Source organism: Felis catus, chromosome D3 (assembly GCF_018350175.1).
Source record: "Felis catus isolate Fca126 chromosome D3, F.catus_Fca126_mat1.0, whole genome shotgun sequence".
In the NCBI taxonomy this organism is placed as follows: domain Eukaryota; kingdom Metazoa; phylum Chordata; class Mammalia; order Carnivora; family Felidae; genus Felis; species Felis catus.
Genome location: NC_058379.1, coordinates 91,945,222 through 91,971,797, shown reverse-complemented (window position 1 = coordinate 91,971,797; position 26,576 = coordinate 91,945,222). Strand labels below are relative to the sequence as shown.

At 56.8% G+C, this 26,576-nt stretch overlaps 1 protein-coding gene across 5 annotated transcripts in view; it reads left to right on the top strand.

Moving 5' to 3' along the window:
- Nucleotides 1-26,576, top strand: part of MBP (myelin basic protein) — a 116,832-nt gene that overhangs the window by 75,208 nt on the left and 15,048 nt on the right. For 3 of the 5 annotated variants that reach the window (XM_045041270.1, XM_045041271.1, XM_023242120.2), the window contains exons 4-5: nucleotides 8,393-8,829; nucleotides 15,272-15,349. In XM_045041270.1, the coding sequence (XP_044897205.1) occupies nucleotides 8,393-8,829; nucleotides 15,272-15,349 (515 nt within the window). The remainder of the gene's footprint in view (nucleotides 1-8,392; nucleotides 8,830-15,271; nucleotides 15,350-26,576) is intronic. The other 2 variants (XM_045041272.1, XM_045041273.1) reach the window with 1 other exon arrangement.

Sequence of the window (26,576 nt, the reverse complement as noted above, 5' to 3'; positions counted from 1 at the left end):
AGGATGCTTCTCCTGGGGCCTCCCACGTCAGGGACACACCTGCGTGCCCCGTGTTAACGTCACTTAGGAAGAGGGCACTTCCGGCTGGAGGTGGAGGAGGGCACATTGCCCCTACCTCCAGAGCCCCACCCCCCATCTCAGCCTCTCAGGCCTTAGGCGAGGAAGCAGGGGCTCCCCAGCGACTCCGTTCCCGGGAAGGCTGCCTGGCCCCCCGCTTGGAGGCGGGTAGGGGTGAGGTGGGGCAGCCAGGCCTGTACCTGTTATTCCCAGCATCTGCTTCCAAGCACCCGCCACGAAACATCGTGTGCCCCTCACACACGCGCGGGTTTTATTTCTGCACTTGGCTGTAGAGGGTCTGAGGAGCTCTACGTTCGCCTCTCCGCTGTCAGAGTGCTCTTAGCTTCATGGGTCCTCGTTAGGGCTCCAAGAAGAGTCTGCCACCTGGACTCTCGCTGTGGGACCGTCTCGTGGTGGGACACCGCAGGGGGTCCCACACCTGCAGGCCCAGAGTGGCGAGGCAAAGAAAAAAAAAAATTTAAACGAGCAACAACAACCAAAACACCACCCTTACGGAAAAGCAACCTGGAGATTTTGTTCCGGGAATGACTGATTTCATACTTTGAGTGAAAATGCGACTGTAGCCCAGCCTCGGGTCTAAGCAAAGGGAACGGTGTCTGCCTCCTGGTTCTTTTCCTGGAATCTGCGCTTGGGGGAATTGGAGCCCCAGGAGCTGGCGTTCTGAGCGGTTATCTATGGGCTGGCTGGGAGAGGATGGGCGCCGGAGGCCAGAGGGGCCGGACGGGCAGGGCTCAGTCGGCGGGCGGACAGGCGCGCTCCCAGAGGCCGTGGGCTCATCTGCAAAGCTGCCTTCCCTAAAAGTCCCGAACAGAGAGATCCACACCGCCTGCCCCCAACAGAAGCGAATAGAGGATCCGAATGTAACAAGACCCGTGGAGCAGAGTTAATGGTGTCGCTTCAGTTCAAGCCCTGTGTTTCCGGACGGTTTTCCCCAGGCCGTATGAGGCAGGGCCACCTTCTATTGGTTGGGGCTCTTCTGCAAAGGCGCAAAGTATTAGGTAGCTTTTCCTGAGCCCCTTACAGCCGTCTCTGCATCTCAAGACCTTTTAGCCTAAGAAGTCCCTTGTGTGACTTCAGCTCACCCGCTCTGGAGGACGTTGAACTTGGCGTGTGAATTTGGGTGGGCATGCCCTTGCTTGCCTATGGCAACTCGTCCCAGGAAGAGAGGACCCGAGATCAGGTCGGTGGTGGTTCTCTAGATTGCAGAGTGGCCTTAATAGTCTCCGGAATCTCTAACGTCCCCGATGAGGAGAAGCTCTGGGGAAGAAAGTACAAGTTAAAACAGCGTGAGTTTAAAAACCAGAAACCAAAGACCCAGTGATGGAAGATTTCCTCCATTGTGTGGATTCCGTCATGCTGCTGCTTTGAGCTAGGAACGAAGGACTAGCCTGGACAATTACCAGAAACAGGACACATTGGTGCATTTGGATATGTGGGCCTATGTGGGGCTAATACTTCCCAAAGGGACCACGAGCTGGAAAAGCAGACTGCAAATCGCTTAGGAGAAAACCGTCCAGTGTACCAGGACAAGGGCGCATACAGCGCCTCTGAATTCTGCCATTGTGTATTTAGATGAAAGTCACCAAGTGTCCCCATCGCTGTGCGGATGCGCTCTCCGGCCCCGGAAGGTGACTGAGCCCCATCGAGAACCTCCTCCGTGCGGGGTCCCTGCCTTGTCGCAGGTGCTGCAGGGCTGTCCGCGGGGCGCAATAAAGGACAGGACGGCAGGGTGATGCCGACTGCTGTCTGGGCGTCTGGGAACGCCTTGTCTTTTCTTTATGAATCTCACCATTTCGTTAGTTGTCTGTACTGCAGGCCCCACAGAAGCCACGGAGGAAGAGATACCGCGAGGCCTCCCGTGGGGTCTCTGAGACCCCGTCCGGGTCCGGTCTGTGTCTGGGGCCCCCACAAGGAGGGGGTGCGGATAGGAAGCTGGGAACCTGTGTTTTTCAGCCAGGAAAAATCCTAGTTCCTTGGGTGAAAAAACCCTGTGATGGAGGACAGACTCATCAAATCAGTTCAGCTGTGGCTTTGTGGTTGTTTGCTCACTTATGGGAACTTAAAACACCTCAGACAAGCCTGACCTGTACTCTGTGCTGTAGACCTGACCAGACCTCCCCCCAGGACAGGTGCTTTTCTTTTTTTTAAGTTTATTTATTTATTTTGAGAGAGACAGAGACAGCGTGAGCAGGGAAGGGGCAGAGAGAGAGAGAGAGAGAGAGTCCCAAGCAGGCTCCTCACTGCCAGTGCAGAGCCCGATGTGGGGCTCGCACTCACAAACTTTGAGATCATGACCTGAGCCAAGACCAAGAGTTGGTCACTTAACCAGCTGAGCCACCTGGGTGCCCCAGGACAGGTGCTTTTAAAACCAAGGTAAGAAGATGCATGAAGTCAGTTCAGTCTGATCCCTCAAAATGAACGCACAAATTTTATTTTCTGCCCAGTTGATGGATGTCATGTAGAAAAAATACGGAGGGGTGGCTCACAAAAGCCCCTCTGTGGGGAAAATTGTAGCGGTTGCCCCACGTGGAGGCCGTGCCACTGGTGGGGTTTGGGACGTGTGCAGCAAGCGGGGGGTGGGGGGTTGGATCTGAATTTCAGGTCTGGTGCGGACCCCGGGCTTCCTAATGCTTTCCCACCCTTGACCTCTCCAGGAGGCCGCTCACCGGGGCTGGGCTCGAGGCCTCCTCTGCCTGGGGTGGAGATAGGAGTGTGCATACGTAAAACAAGCCGACAGCGGTGGTTTGGGTGGGATGAGCGTATAGGGCACGTTTTTAAGTTCAATGTTGGCAAAACCTCTCACCACCTCAGCCCCAAAGCCTCAGCACGCGGGGGGGTGCACCTTCTCAAGCCAACCCAAAGGGGCGAAAAGCGCCGAGCCCCAGCCCAACCACGGCGGGAAAGGGCCCGACACACAGCGGGCCTAGGATGCTCAGCGTCTCCAAGACTAAGCTCTCCTCCCAGAGACCGTGGTCTGTGAGTGGAAGCAGGGGGTGGAGGGGCGGGGGGGGGGGAGGGGATGTGCCATCGTCACACGGTGAGCCGAGGTGTCCTCAGAATGACCGACTGGGCACTTCGCCCGACCTGTTAAAAAAGCAGAATCGGGGGCGCCTGGGTGGCGCCGTCGGTTAAGCGTCCGACTTCAGCCAGGTCACGATCTCGCGGTCCGGGAGTTCGAGCCCCGCGTCGGGCTCTGGGCTGATGGCTCGGAGCCTGGAGCCTGTTTCCGATTCTGTGTCTCCCTCTCTCTCTGCCCCTCCCCCGTTCATGCTCTGTCTCTCTCTGTCCCAAAAATAAAATTAAAAAAAACGTTGAAAAAAAATTTTAAAAAAAAAAGCAGAATCGGGTGCCATCCCGTGCGTCCCGACTTATGGGGTCTGGGGCGTGCCTGGACGTCTGTATTTTTTCCCATGTGCGTGCACACGCGGGCAGTTCTGATGGAACTTACTCATGAGCTGTGATTCCCACGGGTGCGGTGGAGTAGAACAGACGAGGTATGTTCCACGTTAAATGCAGTGATACTTAAATACAGGACAATATGCACTTTGTCCTCAGTTTCATCCGAGCCCATCCTAGGAATATCGGGCTCTGGTTCGGGGGGAGCAGGGGTCGTGCGGGGAGGCACCTCGGCCTATGCCTGCACAGCTCCCAGAGCCCAGGGTGCGCTGAGCCCGCGGGGTGCCTCCGGCCAGTCTCCTGTTTGCAGGTGGGGGCGCTGGCTGAGCTGCTCACTTGGGACGGGCGGCTTTCTGTGAGGTCCCTCTGCCGCCCCTACGCCTGTCTCTCTCCATTCAGCAGCTGTGACCCACACGTGGCTTAGTGGTCAAGTGTGTGCAGTTAAATTCTCCCCATAGAGGCAAGAGCCCAGCTGCAGGTAAGGCCCGTCGGGGCCGGAAGAGACCCCGAGCGAGGCCCGGAGCCGTGGTATTCCGATCGTAGACCTGGAATTAACACTGCGTCCTCCAGTGAGTCCTACTTAGCTTCCCTACGTGTCTGTTTCCTCATGTGAGTAAAAGCGCTTCTAGAACTACCTGCTTGTTAAGGTTGTTGATAATGCGTAGAAGACACCCAGCGCGGTCAGCCAAGGCCTCCCGTCCCGGGCTCTCTGGGGACAGCCGCATGTACGGGACGGGAGCAGCCGCCCTGGGTGAAAACTCAGCTCGCCAAACCCTAGCGCGTGCTGCTGAAAGGGGCCTGAAGGTATCTGAGGCAAGAACGCAGCTATATCGTCCCACATCATCACCACAGACGCCCAGTTCAGCGACCTGCCCGAAGCCATCGTCCGGTCGGAGAGGTTGAGGCTGGTCTGCAGGGTCCTTCTCCGCTGCGCCCTGCAGACCTCGGGCCCTCGCTGGCCCTGACTCCGGATACTGCTGTCCACAGCATGCGTCGATGGCAGTTTCTCTGTTGTCCACGGGCTCAGCTGCGGTCCGGCGGTCCCAGAGCTCGTCAGGTGCGTCCCACTCAGTGAACCGTGGACATCACGAGCAATCAGGCCTGACGCACAAACTTGGATTTGGACTTGATGAAAGAATAGAGCCGGGAGACTGAATTCCTCATGCTGGTACCTCAGAGCCACGCTGACGGGTTACATTTAGACTATTACAAACCCTTTGCGTAGCCGGAAAGAGTCAGATGATACAACTGAAATTCGTTCCCGAGCCAGAGCTTAGACCCTGCTGCAGGGCCTTTCAGGACCGAAGGGAAATCTTCACTTAAAAATAAGCATACAAGAAAAGAGTTTAACAGCAGCGATGCCAATGGCAAAGTTCTTCTAGCAAAGAAGAGGCGGGGATTTGACTTCTTTCCTCTGGGAGGAACGGCCCAGCTCACATCGGCATGGCTGTGATCTTGCTGGGCACCTAGTGCCAACCACGCACCGCATGGGATGCGTAGAGATCAAACAACACGGGGGGGGGGGGCACACGTGTGGGACACGGTGGAGGGCAAACGGAAGAGCAGGCGGGCGAGTCTGTCCTTGGTGCACGTGACATCGGGGGGCGAGTAAGGTCACGTACCGTGAAACCTTGTACGGTCCTTCCAGCGGCCCTGGCTACAGTGTGGGATCCCACCAGAGAAGCCCACGGCCTTGGGACCAGCGGTGATGGTGAAGCAAAAACCCCAGCATGAAGTGGCAGAAAAAAAAAGAAAGAGGAAGAAGAAAAAGAAAAGAAGAAGATGGTTGCAGTCAGTCAAATAAGAACTCACCCAGGGGGGCCGGATTGAGGACACCCCGCCTGGGAAGGAGCCAGACACACAGGGATCGGCGGGACCACTGGGACCTTCAGCTGGAGACTTGCTGTGGTTAGGACGTCTGAGTCTCTTCCAACGATACACACCGCCTCCCCCCAAATCACCCTCCGGTTCGGTGGGTGTCTCTGTTCCAGAAACCACTCTCGAGTGAGTGACGTCTCTGTTTCTCAGAGATGTTCCAGGAAGCCATTCTGTGATTTTAACAGCATTACTTTCAAAAGTCCAATACGTCTCCCCTCCGAAGCTTTCTGGGGGCCATCCTAGCATTTAGATGAGGTGGGCTTTAAAAAAAAAAAAAAAGTTGTATTGCGAATCCGTGTAGAATTTGAACAACAATAGAGCATTGTAAATGCATGTTCTGGTAGAATCAGGTCCATGGCTCACAAATTGTGCCCTAAATCGCTATGCTCCACGCTTCGAGTCTCAATAAAAAGACTACATTGGGCTGTAATTCGATGAAAGCTGATATTAATTGACAAATTAAAACTGCATTTGTCCCTACCCAAAATGCTGCACATCACAGATTTCAGTGTCCCCGTGCCCCTTGTGTGCTCAGAGAAGCCACTTTCAGGACAGGAACGCCTTCTCTGTGCCCTCACAAACAGCCGTATTCAGGGACACAAGGCCCAACTGTTACACAAATATTAGTATTCAGATGCGCTTGTGTTTTGTTAATGTGTTTAATTACGTACAATATAGCTTTTGTTTTCTCTCCCGCATTTGCATTAATTTATATTAACCACAGAATATAAGGCACAGCTCGAAGATCAGACTCTATTTCTGTGGCAACCTATAAATTAGCATCCCATCCCCGCGAAAATCTACAGCTTTGTGCGGCCCTAGGATTCTGTACGTTGCTTTTTCATGTTGCTACTGTGCCGCGAGCCATTTAGTACATTTAGCGCATACGTTGTAAAAAATACTTGCGTTGCTACCTAGCTGAATTTCATCAGGGGTCCCGAAGGACGTGCCATACTCTAAGGGACGAGTTTCTGAGGCATCGGGCACAGCTGACCCTGCGTGCTGTCTCCTAGGAGCCTGGATCAGGTCACGGGGATCCCGGGTTCCGGGCTCTGCCTTGTACTCTGTCACTGGCAAACACTGAGCACGGACGTGGGGAGTGAGGTACTCTACTTTGGAAGTACAGGTCAAGAAACTGTGTGATGAGTGTCATTCACGGGACCGTCTCCTGACGGCCGGGATTTTGTTGAAAGAGAGTGGAATCGTTCGCCTTCTGTTTCTGACGTGTTCGTGAAAGTATGTGTCGTGTAGATGCACAAACATCCTCAAATACTTCCTCCATCTCTCCCGTGGGCGGCATCCCCCCCCCACCTGTGCACCCGCAGACCCAGCCCCTTCTTCCCGCCGCCTGCGCACTGGGTGCCCTCCCCTCCGCCGCGGCACCCCCACCCGGGCCCACCCATCCCATCCCTCGAGGGGCCTCCCTGAAGCCCCTGCTCCTGCCCTGTGGTCTCCGTATCAGCAGCTGACACGAAATTGTACGTTATGTTGGTGTCCTGTGGCCGAAGGGCAAACCGCCACGCGCTGGGTGGTTTCAGACAACAGGAATTTCCATGCTCACGTTCTGGAGGCTGGAGATCCGAACTCAGCGTGTCCGCGGGGCTGTGCCGTGGCTGCCGGCTTAGGGGAGGGTGGGCGCCAGGTCTCTGACCGGCCGGGGCTCCCGCATCACTCCGGTGCCCGCCCCCATCTTCATGTGGCCTCTTCTTCCCGGTGTGGCAGTGTCTGGATCCAGAGCCCCCTCTTTCTGCAAGGACAACAGCCATTGGTTAAGCCCACCCTCCTCCAGTAGGGCCTCATCTTACGCAGGTGTCCACGAACGACCCTATTTCTGAAAAAGCTCGCGTTCACAGCTACTGGGGTTTAGGGTGGGGACCCGCCATTTTGGGGGGACACTTCAATTCATGACACTCATTCTCATCAGGGTTCCTGAGACAAGGACCAGATGTTCTTCACTGCAAACCAGGCGCCTAGCACAGTGCACCCCGCTTACTAGGTCCTCAGCAAATAATGGCTGGGTGGCTGGGTGGGTAGATGGCCAGGGTGGCTGGGCGGGTGGCTGGGGCGCTGGTGGTGGGCGGGAGGGAGGGTGAGTGCCTGGATGGGTGGTGGGGAGCTGGGTGGGGAGCTGGGTGGATGGTCTGCGGGCGGATTGGCGGGTGGATAGAGAGGTAGGTGGCCAGACGATGGATGCTGCCGTTGGGTAAATGACCGTGAGCAGGTTAGTGGGTGGTTGAAGGATGGAGAGTATTATAAGGAAGCGTGAGGAAACCCACATTTTCTATAGATAAGTAGCAAAAGGTGGAGGGGGCTGGAGTGGACGTGCACTTAGACCTAACCTACAACTTGAGAGGAAAGTGGATGCGTTGCCATTCTGGGAGGAAACGCTGCGTTCGTGTGTGCGCACAGAGCTATGAGATGGTGGGATCCCACTTGAAATCCACCATGGCCACTTCGAAGTGTACAGTCGTGGCCACTTACAGAAGAGAAGCCAAATGAAAATGTCCTGAATAAGCAGTTCTCTAGTGCCACAGGCCTCTTGTGGAATCTCAAACTGGAGAATTCTAAATGCCCCATTTCTTTAAGGCATGAATTGCAAAAAGATGTGGGAAGTTCCATGTTTATCAAGAATGCTAAAAATACCTTTGGTCAAATAAATGCTCCCGGACACGCTTAGCTTATGCACCAGTGGAATTTTCGGGATTCAACGTCCCACTAAGGTGCCTGCGGTGCTGGCCTCTCCAAACGCGGCAAGGCGGCGCCCAAGGGGGATTGGCCACGTCGGCAGGAAGCGGGGGTGCTCTCTATGTGGGGTGCCAGATCCTGAGCCGGTGAGGCAAGTCCCGGGGCCCGAGAGCGGCAGGTAGGGTGCTCGCCCGGTCCAGGTCGGGTCCCGCCCGAGCGATGTGGGGTTGCCATGCAGCTCGATGGCCCCTCGCGCGTCCTGTGGATGCGGCAGGACGCTAGCCCTGGAAGAAAGCGTCATTGTCCCCTGCTCCGCTTTGCACGGCCCGTATTCATATCTCACTGTTGTTTGCAGGGGAGGCAGATGTGGAGCAGAACAATGGGGCCCCCTCTCAGGACACGGCGGTGACAGACTCCAAGCGCACAGCGGACCCAAAGAATGCCTGGCAGGACGCCAACCCAGCTGACCCAGGGGGCCGCCCCCACTTGATCCGCCTCTTTTCCCGAGATGCCCCCGGGAGGGAGGACAACACCTTCAAAGACCGGCCCTCGGAGTCAGACGAGCTCCAGACCATCCAAGAGGACAGCACAGCCACTCCCGAGGGCCTCGATGTGATGGCGTCACAGAAAAGACCCTCCCAGCGGCACGGCTCCAAGTACCTGGCATCCGCCAGTGCCATGGATCACGCCAGGCACGGCTTCCTCCCGAGGCACAGAGACACGGGCATCCTTGACTCCCTCGGGCGCTTCTTTGGCGGTGACAGGGGTGTGCCCAAGCGGGGCTCAGGCAAGGTGAGCTCTGAGGAGTAACAGGGGTGCACAGAACGTGTGTCCGCTGTAGTTGACAAGGAGAAGGAAGGAGAGTGCGCAGGTGAGCTAAGCCGTAGGGGAGATGCCGGTGCGGCCCCTCCGCTTTCCACCTGCCGTCCTTGCTGGACGTGCCCCCCGGCCGCGGGAGGGGCCCGGGGGGCCGCCTGCCGTGTTGGCACACAACTCAGCCTCTTTCCCCTCCTCCCAAGGGATGCCATCGGGATGTGGCCCAGGGCTACAAGAACGTTCCCAATCGGGCATCTCTAGGGTGGCCTGGTGTGGGCACTGCAGGAAGGGCACCGCGTTCTCGGCTCTTTGGTGGCTCGTGCTTGGGGGCTTCGTGGCTGCTTTGCCTCCTGCGCCCCCGCTTTCAGGTTCGACATTGGGTCGTGCTTGTTTTTCTTGGAGTCCGCGCTGCTAGCTTCGCGTTGTCTTGCAACAATAATGCGATTGAGGACTTTCGCACAAAGCCGAGATTTAAATTCGCCTTGAGCAGATTTTGTCTTTTGTCTGAGTTATTTTGGGGGCAAGGGGTGGGGGGGGGGCGGGAGGGTTGAGTGTGCCTATGAATCACAACTGTATTATTCTGTTATTTCATTAGCCCGAATCTAGAATCTGTGAAGTTTCATTATTTAAATGTTCTGTAGATGAGAATTGTATCACGAGACAAAAGGCCCCCATTGTACTCCCGTGTCCAGCGGTGGCTTCTGGACTGGATTGTCACTGGGTCATCCGTGCTCATGTTTCATCCAAGAGCCAAATCCCAAGTGGCTTTCCCATAGCAGACACATAGCACGTCACTTGCCTTTTTGGGGTGGCGCATAGCTGAGCATTTCGGAAGGAGAGGGTGTTTTCAAAGAAGCCCGGGTTTACTGGCCGGGCGCACAGAACTCACACGCCGTAGGTCTTGCTCTGGCTATGTATTGTTCTTACTCTGAACTCGGTCTTGGGAACGTCAGGAGGCTTTTGGGTAAAGTGTGGAGCAGGGACCCCGACCTGCGGTTTCTAAAGGAGCTTCTAAAAGTTTCTCTCATCTCTAACTACAATTCTTAAAACGACTGATGATCGTGAAACGGTCGCGCGCGAACCACGCGGTCGGTTTCGCTGCACACACGGGGCCCCGGGCGCTGCTAATGTCTCTGGCACCTGCCCCGAGGCGAGGCCGCTCATGTGGCTCTTGTCATGCCTTCTTGGGACTAACACTTGGTACATCCTACTTGCTGGCGGAGTTCGTCTTCTGCTTGGTTCTTTGAGTGTCTGTGTTTGGAGACGTGCGCTCTTACTCTGGGGCAGTCTCGCGTCACCCTAAGGTGTCGGTCCTCTGATCTGTTTCGAATGCTGGTGTCAGTCCGAGGTGCTTTCTCGAGCACAGCTGTCTGACCACGCCAGGTTCTGGCTGCCCAATGAAGCCTTGCTATGATGCTAAGCACCCCGTATGCATGCAGCCACTCTGGAACCATAAGCTTCTCTGCTGAACTCAAGGAACAGGAAAAAATGTATTTGAAGTGTGCAGAAAAGATTAAATGGCTATATAGCATATATTATAAAACAAACTTCATTTCAGTGCTTGTGGCTTCAATGAAAATAAAATTGTGAATGCATTTATATCAACCATTGTGACTCTATTTCCGAATGATGTATATGTGTGTGTGTGTGTGTGTGTGTGCACGCATACACGTTTTTCTTCCTTTATGTAGGATCACAACCTTTATTGCTTTAAGGCTCTCCTCCTCTTTAATACTTTCAAAGAAAAGATTCAGCTCAGAAGTAGGCCTCAGCTTTGCAAAATAGGGTTGCTAGATTATCAAGGACCCAGAGAAATGACAATATTTCCACAGGATTTTAAAAACGAAAAACAATGTTTAAATAATTGTGTTAGAGTTTCTGAAGTGTCAGCTCTGTTCACTGCTGAATGTTGAATAAAGAAGGTTTAAAAATGAACAGCCTTGCCTTTTGATGCCGGAGAAAAAGTTGGGAGTTTGGGTGTGTATACTCACACGAGTGCTTACCAGGCACACCGGCCGGAAAGCAGTGTGTTTTCAACACCCCTGTTTTATTGCAGCCTCTGTTTGCTTTTAAACACTGCAGATGTGCGCTTAATACACTCTCCACCCAGGCACACCCCCACGATGGCCCTAGGATTCTGGGGTCCTTACTGGCCTGGGCTGCCGAGGGGTTCTTTTTGGGTTTTGTTTTTATTCTTGCTTTGTTCTGTGTATAAATCAGGAGAGCCCTCATTTTATTGAAAGGTCTTTGGGTTGAAGCTTGACAAAAGAAGAGAATCCAGAGGCCCGATTATCATCCATAAAAGCCCATTTCAGGTTTCCACCGTCTGTCGCTGCCGGGGTCGTTGGGTAAGGTACGGGGGATGCTAGGGGCCCCCCAGGCCTGAGTGGCGGCCTGCCCCCACCGTGTGGGTTTGGGGGGAAGCAGTTACTCAGTTACTCTGTCCGGAGTAGGTTTTTCATGGGACAGTCATGCAAGACTGAATGCATGGCCCCTGGGAAGGAGGCTGTTGGCCTCTGGCCCTTCCGGTGCCCCTCCCCCCTGCTGAGGCCACATGGGACTCCTGCCCCCACCTCCCCGATCCTCGGAATGCACCGACAACCCACCCCGGATGGCCGGGGCGTTGACATTCAGGGAAAGTGCATTATAAATTCCTTGAGGCGGCATATTCTTTTGAGAGCCACAAATGAAAAGTGTATTCATGGGGAACGCGCTCCTTTGTTGCAAGAGGAAAAGGACCGTGTTGTTGCCTTTAAAGGACAGGTTTTCCAACGCCCTGGGACGTGGGGTCCCGGGAGGGACGGACAGGCGTTTAGGACAAAGTTTAAGATGCACGTGGTCTTGGTGAGAAGGGCGGCTCTCAGAGCTGTCCCTCCCCGCCCGCTGCCGTCCCTACCCCCTCAGACCTCACGTGCCCACACGGGGGCTGCGGCCACTCGGGCCCTGACCGTTAGCTTTGGAAACTGTCCTTGTTCCTTTTTATCTCGAAGAGGTGAGGTCTCATGAAAATCTAAGCTGGACACGGTGACGTAACACCTGGACGGTTCCCAAGTAAGAATGCGGCCAGAACATGCCCGTCGCGGATTTCTCCATACCGCTGTATTTTAAGAGTTTTTGAAAGTCGGTCCTGCACTGATGATCCTGCCTTTCTGCATTCACTGTCAAGGCTCCGTTCATAACCTGCTCTCCGTCGTTCAGCACTGAGGCTGATGTGTATGCCTCTAGCTTTGGTTGTACGGGATGAAGACCGTTTGTCATTTACTGCTACGGCATGTCATCGGTCTTGTAGATTAATCACCGCGTCCTGTTTGCTGCCTTTTAATTTCATTTAACACATTTTAGTTCTGCCGTAGCTCAATTCCTCATTGTTCGCGTAATATCCCAGTTGTGTAGATACGTTCTGTACTCTCGTGGGGAGTGTGGTCTTCAGAGGCGGCAGGAGGGACGTGGTAGGACATGTGTGTTGGGTCCCCCGAGTCCACGGCCACTGGTGTCAGCGGGCGGGACCTGAGTTAGGACGGTGGGGGCTTTGCCGCGTCCTCTGTACGAGCCACACGTCTGTATGCTATGCTGATGGGTTCGATGCTGACTGCCTTCTGGTGATTGTATGCCCGTTTGATTTTGCGATGAACTTTTGTTTTATAGACATTTCTTCCTTTTTATGCATTCATTAAACATTTTGACAGACCAACGGTGGTGTACTAATTGCTCGTGAATTTCCTAAGCTGCCTCCTTCGGGTTCCCTCCCTCCCTCACTACATGCATCACTGGTGTGGTTGTGGTCCCCTGATGGGACAGCCAACAGGTGAGTGTGCGAGCACCTGCCACCTGTGCACAGCCAGGTCTCTTTCTCGCTCGTGGGCCTTTGCACAGACATTCGTTTACTCTTTTCTCTCCACGGACAGACAGCTAAGTGTCCCAGTCTTTCTGCCGCGACTGCTCTCATTCTGCTCGACGTGTGCAGCGCGTGTCTGGGAGTGCCGTCCCACGCGGGTGGGCAGACGTGGGCACTGAGCACACTCCGGTCCCCTTTGTGTGTGGGGGACACGGTCCCCAGGGCAGCACTTCCTGAGCGACTGTGTGCCCCGCTGAGGGTACGTCCGAGGGGGTCCCAGGAACCCGGGCAGTCTGGCGTTGGGGGGCGTCGGCGAGTGTGAAGGTCATGCCTAAGGTTGGGTCGTGGATGAACTAGGCACAAGAGCAAGAATGTGATTAATTTGGACGCACTGACCTCTCCAACGACCTCTGCCGGGAGATGCTCACCTCCTTCGACGTTCATTTCCATACGGGGCATCTATTGATTTTCCTTTTGGTAAAACATCAGCCATTTGGTGGCAGGAATTTCTGGCCGGCTGATGGAGATCTTGACTTGACATCTCAGGGAGCGTACCCCTCTCTCCGGAGCCCCCGGGAGCGTCTAGGGCGTTTAACCACCGGAGAATCTCTGGTCAAACTCTGGCTCACATAGTAAGCGTTTCTCCACACGTCTACACCACACCCTTAGGTGCTCTGGAGCCTTCCTCTGCTTCCTAAGAAAGTGTGATGGGCAGGGAGAGTCACAGGAACGAGGGCTCCTCTCGGGGGCCCTTCTTGCCGTCGTCGCAGGCCCGTGGGCTGCACCCCTGCCCACACCTGTGCAGAAGAAGCAGGCCGAGCACCGCCTGCAGAGCGGGGAGGAAGCCGCGTTCCGCTCCTGCAGGTGGGGGGTGGGGGGGGCATGTCTCCTGCAAGCCAGGCAGGTCCCGCCCCCCAGCCTCCTCGCCCCGAGCTGCGTGGCCAGCAGCCCACGGAGGCAGCTGACACGGACCCCCCCAGCCACCTGACACGGCTCGAGGAGCTGAGCCCCGTCCTTAAGAAGGGACATTGTCCTAAACGGGGGAAACAAACCGGAGAATTCTTCTTTGCCTTTTGGCCAAGGGCGTAACAGACTTGCCTTTCCGCCACCCTCTGAGGCACGTCACGCCCTGCGGGGACAACCCGGCCTCATCAAGGCAGAAGCCACCCCAGGCGTACCCTCCCAGACGTACTTGAACCCAAATACTCAGTCGCCTTCCTCTTAAGTGCTCAGGACCCTGAACTAAACTCACCAGGGCTTCTTACCGGAACAGAAAGATCCCCTCTCGCGGGGGAGGATCAGTTGTGGGACGTAGAGCTGAGCCCAGACTCGCCCCAGAGTTGCCTCTGGAAATCCCGTGTGCTCACTTTGCAATAATACTTCTAGAGCGTCCTAACATTCTTGTGTATCATAACCACTGTTCATTTCCACACATAACCAGCTGGTAACCTGTTTCTAAAACATTCATTTAATCTGTAGCCAACCTGAGACACCTCTTGAAACCTATTATGTTGATTTTGTCTCTTGACCACTGTAAGCCTCCTTCCCTCCCTCCCTGCCTCTCTCTCCCTCTCTCTGAAGCCTCTCTCTGTCAGTCTCTCTGTCTCTGTCTCTCTATCAGCCTCTCTCTGTCTCTCTGTTTCTCTATCAGCCTCTCTCTGTCTCTGTCTCTACCAGCTTCTCTGTCTCTCTGTCTCTGTCTCTCTCTGTCTCTCTCCCAGCCTCTCTCTGTGTGTCTCCCTTTCTCCGTCTCTCACCCACGCACACACCATTCTGCGACGTGCAGACAAGAGGACCTCTCTGCAGGCCGTTTACCTTGGTCCTGCAATACTGTCAACCACACCACTCAAAATCGCAAGACACGCAGGTACTTCCCTGGAGCAAACAGAGCAGGGAGAACGCGACACTAGAGGCAAACGCTACTGAGGAAGATTTACAGCGATCGCGCTCAGAGTCCAGGTTAACGCGCAGCTCACGTCCAGGAACGTTACGTTAATATTAAGCTCCTCGGTCTCGGCGGCAGCAGACGTGTCAGAGAGCGTGACCCCGCACCGTCACCTGGCCTGACTTTGGCCACCGCGTTCCTCGCGGAACTACTTCCTGACGCCCTGTGTCCCCCACGGAGCGGGCGTGGTCTCGACCGTACGTCCCGCACGGAAGCGGCCACAGCTGCTCTATGGGGAAGAAGCCTCTACGGGCACCCGCCCCACGCAGGCCGGGAAGGCCCGTTAGCGCATCACGCCGCCCGGAACGCGCTGCCTCCGTGCGAAGCCTTACAGGGCTGGGCCCGCCACGACCAGCGCTAAGAAACCTTGCTCACGTGACTGGGCCGGAGCCCCAGCCTCGCCCCTGAATCTCTCCTCTCTCTCCTTTCTCTCCCTGCCGTCTCCTCCCTCCCCGCGCCTTTGGCGGCCAGCACCCATCATCCTCACACCGTCTCCCTCTGACCTCCATCCCCCACTAACCCTCCCCGCCACGCGGGGGCCTGCTGAGCCCGGTCAGGAGGGGACGTTTGGTGGAGGACTTGGGGGCTTCGCCGCTGGTGCCTCGTGGACTCAACGGCCACTCTGTGTCCCCCGGCAGGTGCCCTGGCTCAAGCAGAGAAGGAGCCCTGTGCCCTCTCATGCCCGCAGCCAGCCCGGGCTGTGCAACATGTACCAGGTAAGACGCGCTGACCCTGCCAGGCCCTCCCCGTCCTCGGTCAGCACGGGCCACGTCCGGGCCACAGCAGGTCGTGAATGCGTGGGGAAGTCACTTTTGCCAAAGTGAGTGGGGCAGCCCCTGAGGGGAAGCAGGCAAAGGAAAGGCGTGGTGGCAGAAAACCCTTCCAGGGGCCTTTGAATCCGCAAGTGGGGTCCCGCGCAGGTGCCCGGGGCAGGGCCGGCCGCGGGGCCGGGGCAGCGGACAAGCCCACAAGGCCACGGGGGCCTCGGCGCGCCAGGGTCGACCCGCCCTTGGAAACTAGCGCCTAACACGCGTGGAGCCCTCGCTAGTTGGGTTGTCACGTGACGCGTGCCCTTGGGAAGTCGGGTGGCGGGTCGCTCTCCCCGCCCGGGCTCGGCTGAGCCTGCGCTGGGATGAAGGACAAGCCACCGCCTGTCCTCTACTGCTTGCAGCGCCTAGAGCCCCCGGGCGCGTCTGGCTGGCAGGGGGGCAACGGGAAGGAGGAGGCCCTAAGTCGGGCGGGAGTAACACTGCTCCTTGCCCGTGGGGGCGGCCCGCACACAAGCTGGCGGCCACAGGCCTCCAGCAGGCGCCAGACCCGGATGTCTGAGTTTTTCACCTGGGAGGATGCAGAAGGTGGGGAAGCGAGGCCCGGAGACGATGGACAGGATGGTGAGCCCGCTGTCCCCACGTGCGTGTGGAGAGTCCCCACCCGCGAGATGCCACCCGCGGTGGCCGGCATCTCAGCTCCTGCTCCACTCGCTTTGGAAAGGCCTCTCTCAGAGGCTCCTCGGTCAAAGCAAACACCCTACCCGGGAGGCGCGTGGTCCCAGACACCCGGCAAAGCCACCAGAGTGCCAAAGCCACAGCAGCGTGTGTGACGGGACAGCAGTGAGCCCCACAGCGGAGTTAGAAGCCCCAGGCGGGGCTGGCTTGCTCCCTTCACCCTGCCGCCACCCGGCACCTCCCTGCCTCGTTCTCTCCTCCGCTGAGGAGACAGTTGCCATCGGAAGCAGACGGATCCACGGAGAGGCCGAGACTTCGCCAGAACCGCCCAGATGCAAAGTCGAGGAACACAGGGCTGTGCTCCTGAGGTCATGTCAAGACACTTTGACCGGAATGTTGATTTTCCTCTTTTAAAGAACTGCTTGGCAGAGAAAAAACAACACCCCTCTCCTCCACGTCCTCACCCCAGACTGACTTTTGTGCATCCGTCAAAAAAACCTGACCTGAAAGAAGAAATAAACATTCTGCCCAACAGCATCTTTGCGGGACCACGCGGACACGTCGTAAGGCACACAGGACGCACTGCAGGCTCCTGGAAATGGGTCCTCCTCTGCCTTTATCCTTTGTTCGGTCACGGAGACCCCGTTCCGGTCCAAGGAGGATTGGGATTGGCTTTGGAGGACGTACACGAGAAGTCTGTTAAAACACGGAAAGTACCGGCCGACTGTGTACGTATTCACACGCCTGTTAAGTGACGGGAATTCCAAGACAGAGCCTGAGCCGAAACCAAGGGCAAATTCACCGCACGGACCCAGCCCGTGGGCTCGACAAAGTCCTCGCTGACCCCGAAGGCCCCTCACGGGCTGAGTTCCAAGGGCCGTTGCGTCCGTGATCCACGCGGTGGGTGCTCAGGACGCGAAATGCTTTTCAGGAGGTGCTTGTGCGTCAGGTGCACACGGAAGGTGGGGCGGCCTGGTCTGAGGACCCCGGAACCCGCCCCCCGGAACCCCCTTTCCGCAGAGAGGGCCTCAGCAGGCGGCAGGGCCGTGCTCTTCTCCTGCTGGGGTCTTCTCTCTGAGCAAGAACTTCCCGTTACTTGGAACGTCTGCCCCCAGCAGCTTGGGATCCCTTACTCTTTCAAGAAGGTGGGTGTGTTTACTGGAGGTCTGACGGCACCCGCCGTGGGGAAGGATCGCAAGGGCGGCACTAAACGGTTTCAAAACGCACTTGTCTGAGCATCTGTGACCAAGAGCACTTGAAACAGGCTTGCGGAGGGAAGGAAGGCCGCTGGATGAAACCACAATATGAACAGCTGACTCTCAGCTCTCAGAACCAAGAGTGCCTTCCCGCCCCTGTGGTTTGGAAACTCCAACGGGGTCGATGAGCACTGCCTTCCTACCTTCCAGAATACTCTTCCTTCTCTCTCTCTTTGTCGTGGTCGATCTCTCTGCCTCTCTGCAAATACACCAAGAAAGCTAGGAAAGCCTAGGAAAACCGCCATGAAATCAGAGGTAACCCATCCAAGGGCAGATCGGTCCCAGCGCTGCCCCCGGCCTTCGAGAGCCAACTCCCCACCAGGAGCTCTTGGATTCCGGGAGACTCGACATCCGTTCTAGGAATACAGAGCTCCGCTTTTCCAGGGAGGAGCGTGACCACGGCAGGAGAGGAGGGGGAGCTACAAGCTGACGAGGAGGGCATCGTATTCGGGAACCCAAAAGCAGGTCGGAAAGGCAAGGATTCCGAGAGAGGAGCAGGGAGCACACCGGTGGAGGGGAATCCCCGGGAGAACAGCAAATCCTGTTCTCCTGGGGGGTCCCGCTCCGCACAGCCGGCCACCTCGCCCTGCACAGGGTCCCCGTCTTGGCATCACCGCGTGAAGCGAGGGCCTGTGGACGAAAGAGGGGCGGGAGACGCCCAGAGCCGGAGGGTGCCGTGGGTGTGTCGAGCCTTACGCGGGACACCTGGTCCCGCAGCCAGCGCCCCGCGTGTGGCCGCCACGTGGGCCCCAGGGACGAGCGAGGGGCGGCAAGGAGACAGCACGCACTCTTGCTTGCTCTCCAGCTCCCGTTCCCTCGGGCCTCGCTGGGGCCGGAGAGGGTGAGGGGTGGCCACCACGCGCAACAGGTTTAAGGGACCAGAGGCTTCACACTGCGGAAAAGCGCCGAGCACGAACCAGACACACGGGCTGTGGCTCTGATTTGACCACCGGGCTCCCGTCCTCACCTTAAAGCATCAACAACAGCAAAAGCAGCCACGAGCGCCGCCCACACCGTGCGGATCCCGTGCTAACGGAGCGAAATAGTAGCGGCGAACGTGCCGCCCCAGCCCGGGAGCCCCACCCCTCGGCCGCGCAAGGCCTGAGCTGCCCGGGAGGGACACGCGGTGGCCCCGGCAGCCACAGGCCCCCCTCTGCCGCTCACCGGCTCTGGCCTCGGGCTCACTGGTTTCTGCCCTCAGACCCCGGTTTCTCGACCAGAAAATAAGAGTGTCAGATGACGGATCGCGCGTGTTCCTTTGAGGATGACGGTGTGGCGGTGTTCGGGGACGCCTGTAGCCGCACGTGGTGACTCCAGTCTTGCTGAGGCGGCAGCCATCGGGGCATGACTTCCTGTGCGCTAGGCTTGTTAGGAACAGAACCCTCGTCACGCACACGAGGAGGCCTCCAGAGATTCCCTCGTGCTCCTCCTTGGCGTTTCCTGAGTCCGATTTCTTCATCGTCGCCAGACAGACGGCTCGGGCAGAGTCGAATGATTTCGACGGCTGCACCTTGGGTGGGCGCTGGAGGTCTAGCCGTGGAGACCGGGAGCCCACCAAGCCCCTGGGGCGGGGGGACACGCAGGCCACCTGGATGTCCTCGCCCCAGAGCGGGGCCGGCGGTCCGTTCTGCCCACCGAAGCCGCCTTGGGGGCCCACGGCCCTTACTTGCCGGAAAGCGTCTTGCAACTTGCCTTTTCCTTCCGAAGAAGACTGTCCAGACCCCGCAGCTCTGAACATGCTTGTGCACAACCTGCGCACGAAGACAACTGGGTTCCAAGCCCAGGAAAGACGTCCAGGGAAATTGTTTTGGCTTCCGTCCCCCGGGAAGCTAGCCTGATGCTCCTGCCAGGAAGAGTCTACCGTGCACGCTGGACACACTGAGGTCATTAAGCATGTGTGTCTGCAAGGGGCAGAAGTCAGAGCGGTGCGGGCCGACCTCCGACCCTGCCTCCCACCGCTTTGGAGGAGCCAGCAGGGAAGCGGCAGAGACCAGAGCTGAGCCAGACTCCGGCTCTGGTCAGCGCCCGCTGCCCCAGCTGTGTGGCACGGAGCTTTCCTGCGGGGAAGACCACCGGTTCCTTCCTCTACGAGCCGTCCCTGGTTTCCTGCAGCAAAGTGGGTTGGGGGGGGGGCTGCCTGTGACAAGGTGGAGACGACACATTGGTCGTCGCAGACGCGCTCCCACGCGGACTCCTCACTAAAACGCCCGTGAGGCACCGGGTGCACCAGCTCGCTGATGGGAGACAGAGCCCAGGAGGGCGGCAAACTCTCCACCATTTCTCCCCAATTTGGGAACCGCTTCCCTCCCCGACGGGCACCCCTGGTCCACCTCCGTCGCCCTCCCCTCCAAGGCACCCACTTCCCAGGATGAGGGGGTTGAGCACCAGGCACCGCGGGCCGCGACACTAGGCTGGCCGCGTCTCTCGGCGCCCAGGGTGACGGCCTCAGGCTCGCATTTCAGTTCATTTCCCGGAGATCCTGGTTCTGGCCTCGGCCCCGCACCACCGGCCAAGGGAGGGAAAGACGTCCCGGCAGAGGAGGCGGGCGGGGGGTAGTTTCCCACAGCTTCATTCTCTGCCGACCTTGGAGCTGGTCCCTCCGATCACGGGACAAAGCGACAGTCCCTCCTGAACGCCAGGAACGGCACGAACCCCCGCACCACTCTCCTGCCAGCAGCCCTGACTTCCCAGTGTCCGCGGAGAAGGCCGCTTCGGGACAACCGCCAGGTAACCTAGAATTTCCATCTGGATCAAAGGTCTGCCTGTAAAGTCCTGCAGGAAGAGAGAAAAGACATCCGCTGCCATGCACAGCTCTCTCTGTCTCTCTCGCCAAAGGAAGAAACCGCAGCTTTAATTAAACCCACTCCAGTCAGCAATCCAGGAGCAAACATATTCTTAAACTTGCACAGGGCACCTTGCACATATGATCCGGACGGAAAAGAACTCTCTCCGGTTTACAAAATCTAGAATGCCTTGACTTTGCCAACAACGGAAACAGAAACAAAAACTAACCCTGTCTCCCGAGGCACGGCAGAAGTCTGGACAAAATGGCATCATTGCTTCCTCTGGAAAACGTACGTGAGCAGAACTAGTGAGCGAGGCCCTACGGGCTGTAGGAGAACCTCGTGTCCATCGGTGGTTTCTGGGAACACCCGGGGGCCGTGGGAGTCTGGGATGTGTGGATCAGAGAGACACCTCTGGGGATTCCGCCCCACACACCGGGACCCGCTCTGAAAGGGACAAAGGTGACACCTCTTGGTCGGACCTGTCATTTTGTCCCCAAACTTATGCCCCTTGGTGCACACGTTGGATTCGACAACACTTACCTCAGTGGCACCTGGGTCGGCACCTGGACCAGTGGCCATGGTGGGAACAGGAAGATGCCACGGTCCTTACCTCCCTGAGGTCGACAGGATGGGGGGGGGGGCGCGGGACAGGCCAGTTTTACGGTAGGAAATAGGTGTGTCCGGGGAGGTATATGGAAGAGTCTTGGATAGAAAGAGGAGGCTGTTCAGGCACGGAGTCTTTCAGGAAGTCCTCCAGGAGGATAAACCATTTAAGCAAGATTGTTTGTGGACGTAAAGGGTTTGTACACGCCGTGGAAGAAGCGTGAAGTGCGAGAGAAGGGGCGGAAAAGTATCCAGGTTTCGTAGTAAATTCTGTTCACGGTTCGTAAGTATAAAGTACATCGTAGGCAAGAGCGTATTAGGACCCATGACCACTTTCACAAGAGAAAACCGTTGTGTTGATTCCAAGTCTTGCTCAGGGGTGGGCCACTCAGAACAATAATGACACCATTACAGTCCGTGGCTCCAAACAGGGGAAAGGGATTAACCACGCGGCTCCCCGGATCTGAGTTTTCCGAGACCGCCACAGAAGCAAAGATTTCTCTGGGGGTAAAAAGCAAAGGGCACATTCCTTTACTCCCGCCCTGTCAAGATGTCTGGGGAAACCTCCTAAACGGTAAGTGTCCTCCCTGCCACGCCGTGGGTATGGGCAGCGCTCCGTGTTGCCGACCCTGTCCGCTACACGAGTAAGTATCCAAGATATGTTTGTCTGTTGGACGGCTGGTTGGTGGGCTGGTTTCAGTGAGAGGAACAAAACAGAATGACGCGGATGAGACCGTCTTTCGCGTGGAGCCATAACTTCCCCTGGACAGTGGGAGCGAACTGGCTTCTAGCTTTCGGTGCCTAGAACTGCAGCCTTTATACCAACAACGAAGCAGAGACATCCCGCTTCATTAACCAGACTTGCTCTCCTTGTCCCCAGCCATCACGGTCACCAAAACAAGCAGGGACCAATTTTGGAGGGACGAGCGGAGGGCACGGGTCCCCAGTGCTCCGGGCATTAGCTGACACCTCTAACTGTCTCCATCGACATGCACTCATTTTTCCTTATACACGAGAACATTTCTGTTTCTAGCCCATCGTACCTCCACAGCTTAACGTAAGGTAAGTCTCCTAACTCAAACAAAAATAAACCAAATAAACCTCCAGGTTTTAAAAATTGACTCTTCTTTCTTACCTTTACCTTGGGGCGTCCGGCTAGCCTGTGAGGAGTGTTAGGTCGGGAGCGTCAGCCTCTGTCCCACGTCGACCCCACAGGCACGGGCCCCGGACTCCCAAGTTAGGAGAAGGGCCGGCACGCACCTTTTCCGCTCGGGTACCGGTCGTCACGCCTGTTAAACGGAGTGGCTGGTTCAGAGGGTGCCGTGCAACATTTTTGGTCCAGAAACAACGAGGGTGGACGCAAGAATCATACGCCCCATATTTGAAAGCAAGTACACCGCTCCCTTAATTCCCTTTTTAAATCGAATCCTTTGGGGGACACATGGAGAAACTCCCGGAACTTGCGTGACTTGCGTCATGGGGAAGGTGCCAGCAAGAAACGCGTCCCTGCCGTTACCGTCGCCGACGTCAGGGGCCGTAGCACAGAGTGAGGCCGCTGCAAGGGGGCTCCGGCGGCTCCGGGCGTCTCTTCACAGGCTCCGACGTTTGCTGAACACCAGCGGGCCGGCTGACGGGCCAGACCGGGAGCACGTCGGGGGTCTCGGCACCGACCGGGGCTTGAGGGGAGAGAGCCCGGCGTGAGGAGCAGCGAGCTCATTTCCTGTCCGTCACGTAGGAAAAGACGGAGCTGATACCAGCCACACGCACCGTCAGGTCCGCACTGGGTTCCAAGGGCCGACGTCCCCCGAACTAGCGCACGACAGAGTAGACGGCGGAGGGACCGGATGTAGTGTCAGTCGACGCGTGTGATCCGCAGGAAGCCGGGCCACGCTTAATGATATTTGAAAGATGGTCTAATATTGTAACATATCCCGAGTCGTCGCATGGTTGTGAACACTCCTGACCGCCAGGGACAGGGGGCTGGACGCACCAGAATGTGAAGTTTGGGCTGTAAAACACCGGCAAGATCAGATCCCCACACGGGCTCCTCATCGACCACGTGGCTAATCAAAGCCCTTGGTCTACACGTGGGTGATCTTCTAGCTGTCTTCGTGTGTGCGCGTGCATCTAGTGATTTGTCACTACTGTCTCGGCTCCGCCTTTGCACTCATGCAACACCCCCCCGTCCAGAAGAGAAAGGCCAGCCGTGAGAGGCCCTGCCCGGCCCGTGACAGGGGGGGACCCGAGTCTCCCTGGGCTGTGCCTGGTGCAACAGGGGACACACAGGTGCATCTCAGGGCCCAGGCCCCGTGAGCGCCGAGCACACAGACCGCCGGGAGACACGGATTCACTATGATGCCCTTCTTTGACATGCTGATGGCTGACTCCCTCGACTTTAAATTCCTCTCTCGGAAAAGAAAGAAAGAACCAGAACTTTTTTTCCCTAACCACAAAACCCCAGGCACGGTGATATTAATTTTTTTCAAGATACACCATTTTCTTCTGAGAGGGAATGACTCCCATCAGTTTGTCTCTAATCAAATCCAAACGCAAACGTGGTGTAGACTAATGTCTTCTCCGTGTTTTCGGGAGCCGGGCGCTGTATTCAAAGGAACGAATCTTTACCCCACCTGATGTGCATTGATCTTCAGATGTGTCAGGTGGAAACTAATCTCCTGTTATTACTTGTCAGTTTAAGAACTCCCAGCTCCCTGGCTAATTGGAAAACAGTTAAAAATCCCTTCCCGAGGTCTGGACTGAACGCGGAAGGGGCCTGGAAGCCAGTACATGAGCTCCCCCTGCTGGTGACGGACATTATCCCAAGTGGGGGGAAAATCCTGTTTGTTTTTCAAAAGCAACACGATGACAGAGGTTAGTGGAAAAAGCAGTTTACCCCCAAAATTTATGAAATGGTTGCTCTTTGTCCCCTTGCTTCCCTCTCATGGTGTTTAAAACTTCTCAGCATGACGTTATTTGCCATCAAGGAGTTGCTGTGTTATTGGTCATGATGCCAAAAAAAATAAAAAAAGCAACACAGTAGCACCCGTGCATCCTGAGACCGCGTTTCAGGGCACCTGCACGTGGCTGTGTTTAGGCGCGTTAAGCCAGGTCTGAACATAGTTTCACCAGACTGAGAAACGAGGGTCATCCTTAAGTGGTAGAATTTCTTCTGCAACCTTTCAAATTTTGACTTCTTTATATGAGTGTGCGTTATTTTGCCCGTTAGCCGAAATGCTTTCAGTAGATTCTTTTTTTCGAATTTCGCTTGTCCAAAATGTCCAGCGGCACATGCTTCGGGGATACCGTGCTGAGACGGCCCAGCCTGGGGTGTAGACCTGTGGACGTGGGGTGGGGCTCCCAGGGCCTCCGTCTCCGCATCTCGGCTCTCAGCCGACGGGGAGCCTCTGCCCTGCCCCTCACCCACGGCCCGTGGCCCACCTTCGAACGCCCTCCTTTGCCCGCTAACCTCCTACGGGGGAAACGAGCTCCCGGGACGGGGTCGACGCGGGCGAGGACACAGCAGTCTTGAGAAATAACTGGAAAATGTTAACAGTTTGGCCTCCTTTTCTTTTCAACCTTAGTGAACACAAAAGTTCTTCATCAGAGAAGTACTGTGTGTCTTAAAAACTAAATGACAGGGGCGCCTGGGTGGCGCAGTCGGTTAAGCGTCCGACTTCAGCCAGGTCACGATCTCGCGGTCCGTGAGTTCGAGCCCCGCGTCGGGCTCTGGGCTGATGGCTCAGAGCCTGGAGCCTGTTTCCGATTCTGTGTCTCCCTCTCTCTCTGCCCCTCCCCCGTTCATGCTCTGTCTTTCTCTGTCCCAAAAATAAAATAAAAACCGTAGAAAAAAAATTTTTTTTTTAAAACTAAATGACAAAAACCGTTCCCCTGTTAGGGAGCCCCGGCCCAGTGGGACTGAGGGAGGAAACCGGACAAGTCACTGGCCCGAGACTCGGAGGATTTCCACAGGGGACGCTCGGCGGCCGCCGCCTGGCCCCCGCCCTTCACGCCCTTGCCCGGCCTGGCCCCAGCTGGACCGTGGGGCCAACAGGTCACCCTCGTGCCCCGGGGAGCTGCCCCTCTTTCTTGCAGACCTAGCATCCTCCCCGTCCGTCCTGCCCCAGCAAACAGGTCCCCTTGTTCACGGTGAAGGCTAAGGCTCCCCACAGACTAAAATATGACGAATAACCAAACCCCGCTATCTTTCAAGTGACTCCGCAGGGCTCCCAGGGGCTCCCGCTGCTCTATTGACAAAGGTGCCGTGCTCTGACCACGACCTGAGCAGAGCCAGGGCAGGGCTTCGAGGGCCTCGGCCTCACAGCCCAGACAGCCCTCCAGCCGCGGGTGGGCCCCTCGTCCCAGCAGAGCCCACAGGCCTTCGTCAAGGTGCGCGCCCTACTCGAGCTCAGACTCCCTGCCAGGCAGCTGCACTTCCTGCACTTCCTGGAGGTGGGGGGAGTTTGGGTCTGGGCGTCCCTTCTGCTAGGTGTCGGAGGCCACGGAAATGTGGCCAGACCACATCAGCCTCGCCAGATCTGGTCGGACCAGCGGCCAAAAGGTGGGAGCAACCCAAGTGCCGGTCAACGGGTGAACGGATAAACTAAATGCGGCGTGTCCGTGCGATAGAGCGTTATCCGGCCTTGAAAGTCTCGGAAAGAAATTCTGACCCTAGCGACAACGTGGGTGAGCCTTGAGGGCGCGATGTTGAGTGAAGGAAGCCAGACGTAGCAGGGCAAATCCGATGAGATACCGAGAACAGTCATGTTCGTGGTGACAGAGAGTAGAGGGCAAGTGCCAGGGGCTGGGGAGGGGACTTAGGTGTCTGGTGAGCACAGGGTCTCAGCTTGGGCAATAGAAGCTTCTGCAGGTGGGTGGGCCACTGCACTCTGCCCTCAAAACTGGCAAAGGTGGTAAATTTCACGTACATTTGACCACAACTAGAGACATACGTAACAGGTGGCTGAGATATAGCTGGCACCCCCACCCCACCGCTGCACGAGGGCATCATCACCATGACAACCAGGGTGTGTTTCTCATTGTTTCTTCCTGTGCTCACCACAGAAGCTCCTTAGTGATCCAAAAATAAGGAGGTTAAACACGAGGTCTAGCATCTTAGGAAACGCCCTGAGATATAAACCTCCCTGGAGAATGATTTTCCTTCCGTGGCTGTTCTTCCGGGGCCCGGTGGTAATATTCTAGGAGGAAGACCCTCAGTGCGTCTGGCTTCTCATGTGAGCAAATAAAGCCCCAGCGCACGCTGCGGCTTGCTCGAATCACACAGGCCTTGGTGCCAGGGCCTCCCCAGCCCCCGAGGCGTGCTCCCTGCCGAGGCCGCAAAGTTGAGATCCAGCTGAACGGGTAAGATGCTGACGGAGAAAGAACAGTCCGACGGCACGTGAGGTCTTGCAGCCTCAAGGGACCGTGTTGCTCAGGAGACAGACACATGTGGAAGGTGAAGGCTTTCGCGGCAAGGGCGGCCGTGGGAGCAAGAGCTCGGGCCTGGAAATGAGATGCTGCATGTGGAGGGAAGGCCAGACTCTGGGACCAGGTGCCCAGCAAGGAGGCGCAACGTGTAGCCATCAACGCCGGGCTTGGTCGTGACGGCCCCGCTAGACGGGTCTCCTCTGGTTTAGATACTAACCCACAGTGACGCTCGTTGGCCACGTCCAGTTCTGCGAATTTTCAGCCAGGTGGGCTTTTGTGTAGCTGCTGTGAGGCCACAGCACCCCAGGACAGTCCCAACTGCGTCCACGTCGTACCCACGACACACCCGTCCCCTCCCCCATCCCGGCTCCTGCCACGTGCCGTCCTGCTCACCTCGCTGTGGTTTGATCGTTAGAAGAATGTCACATA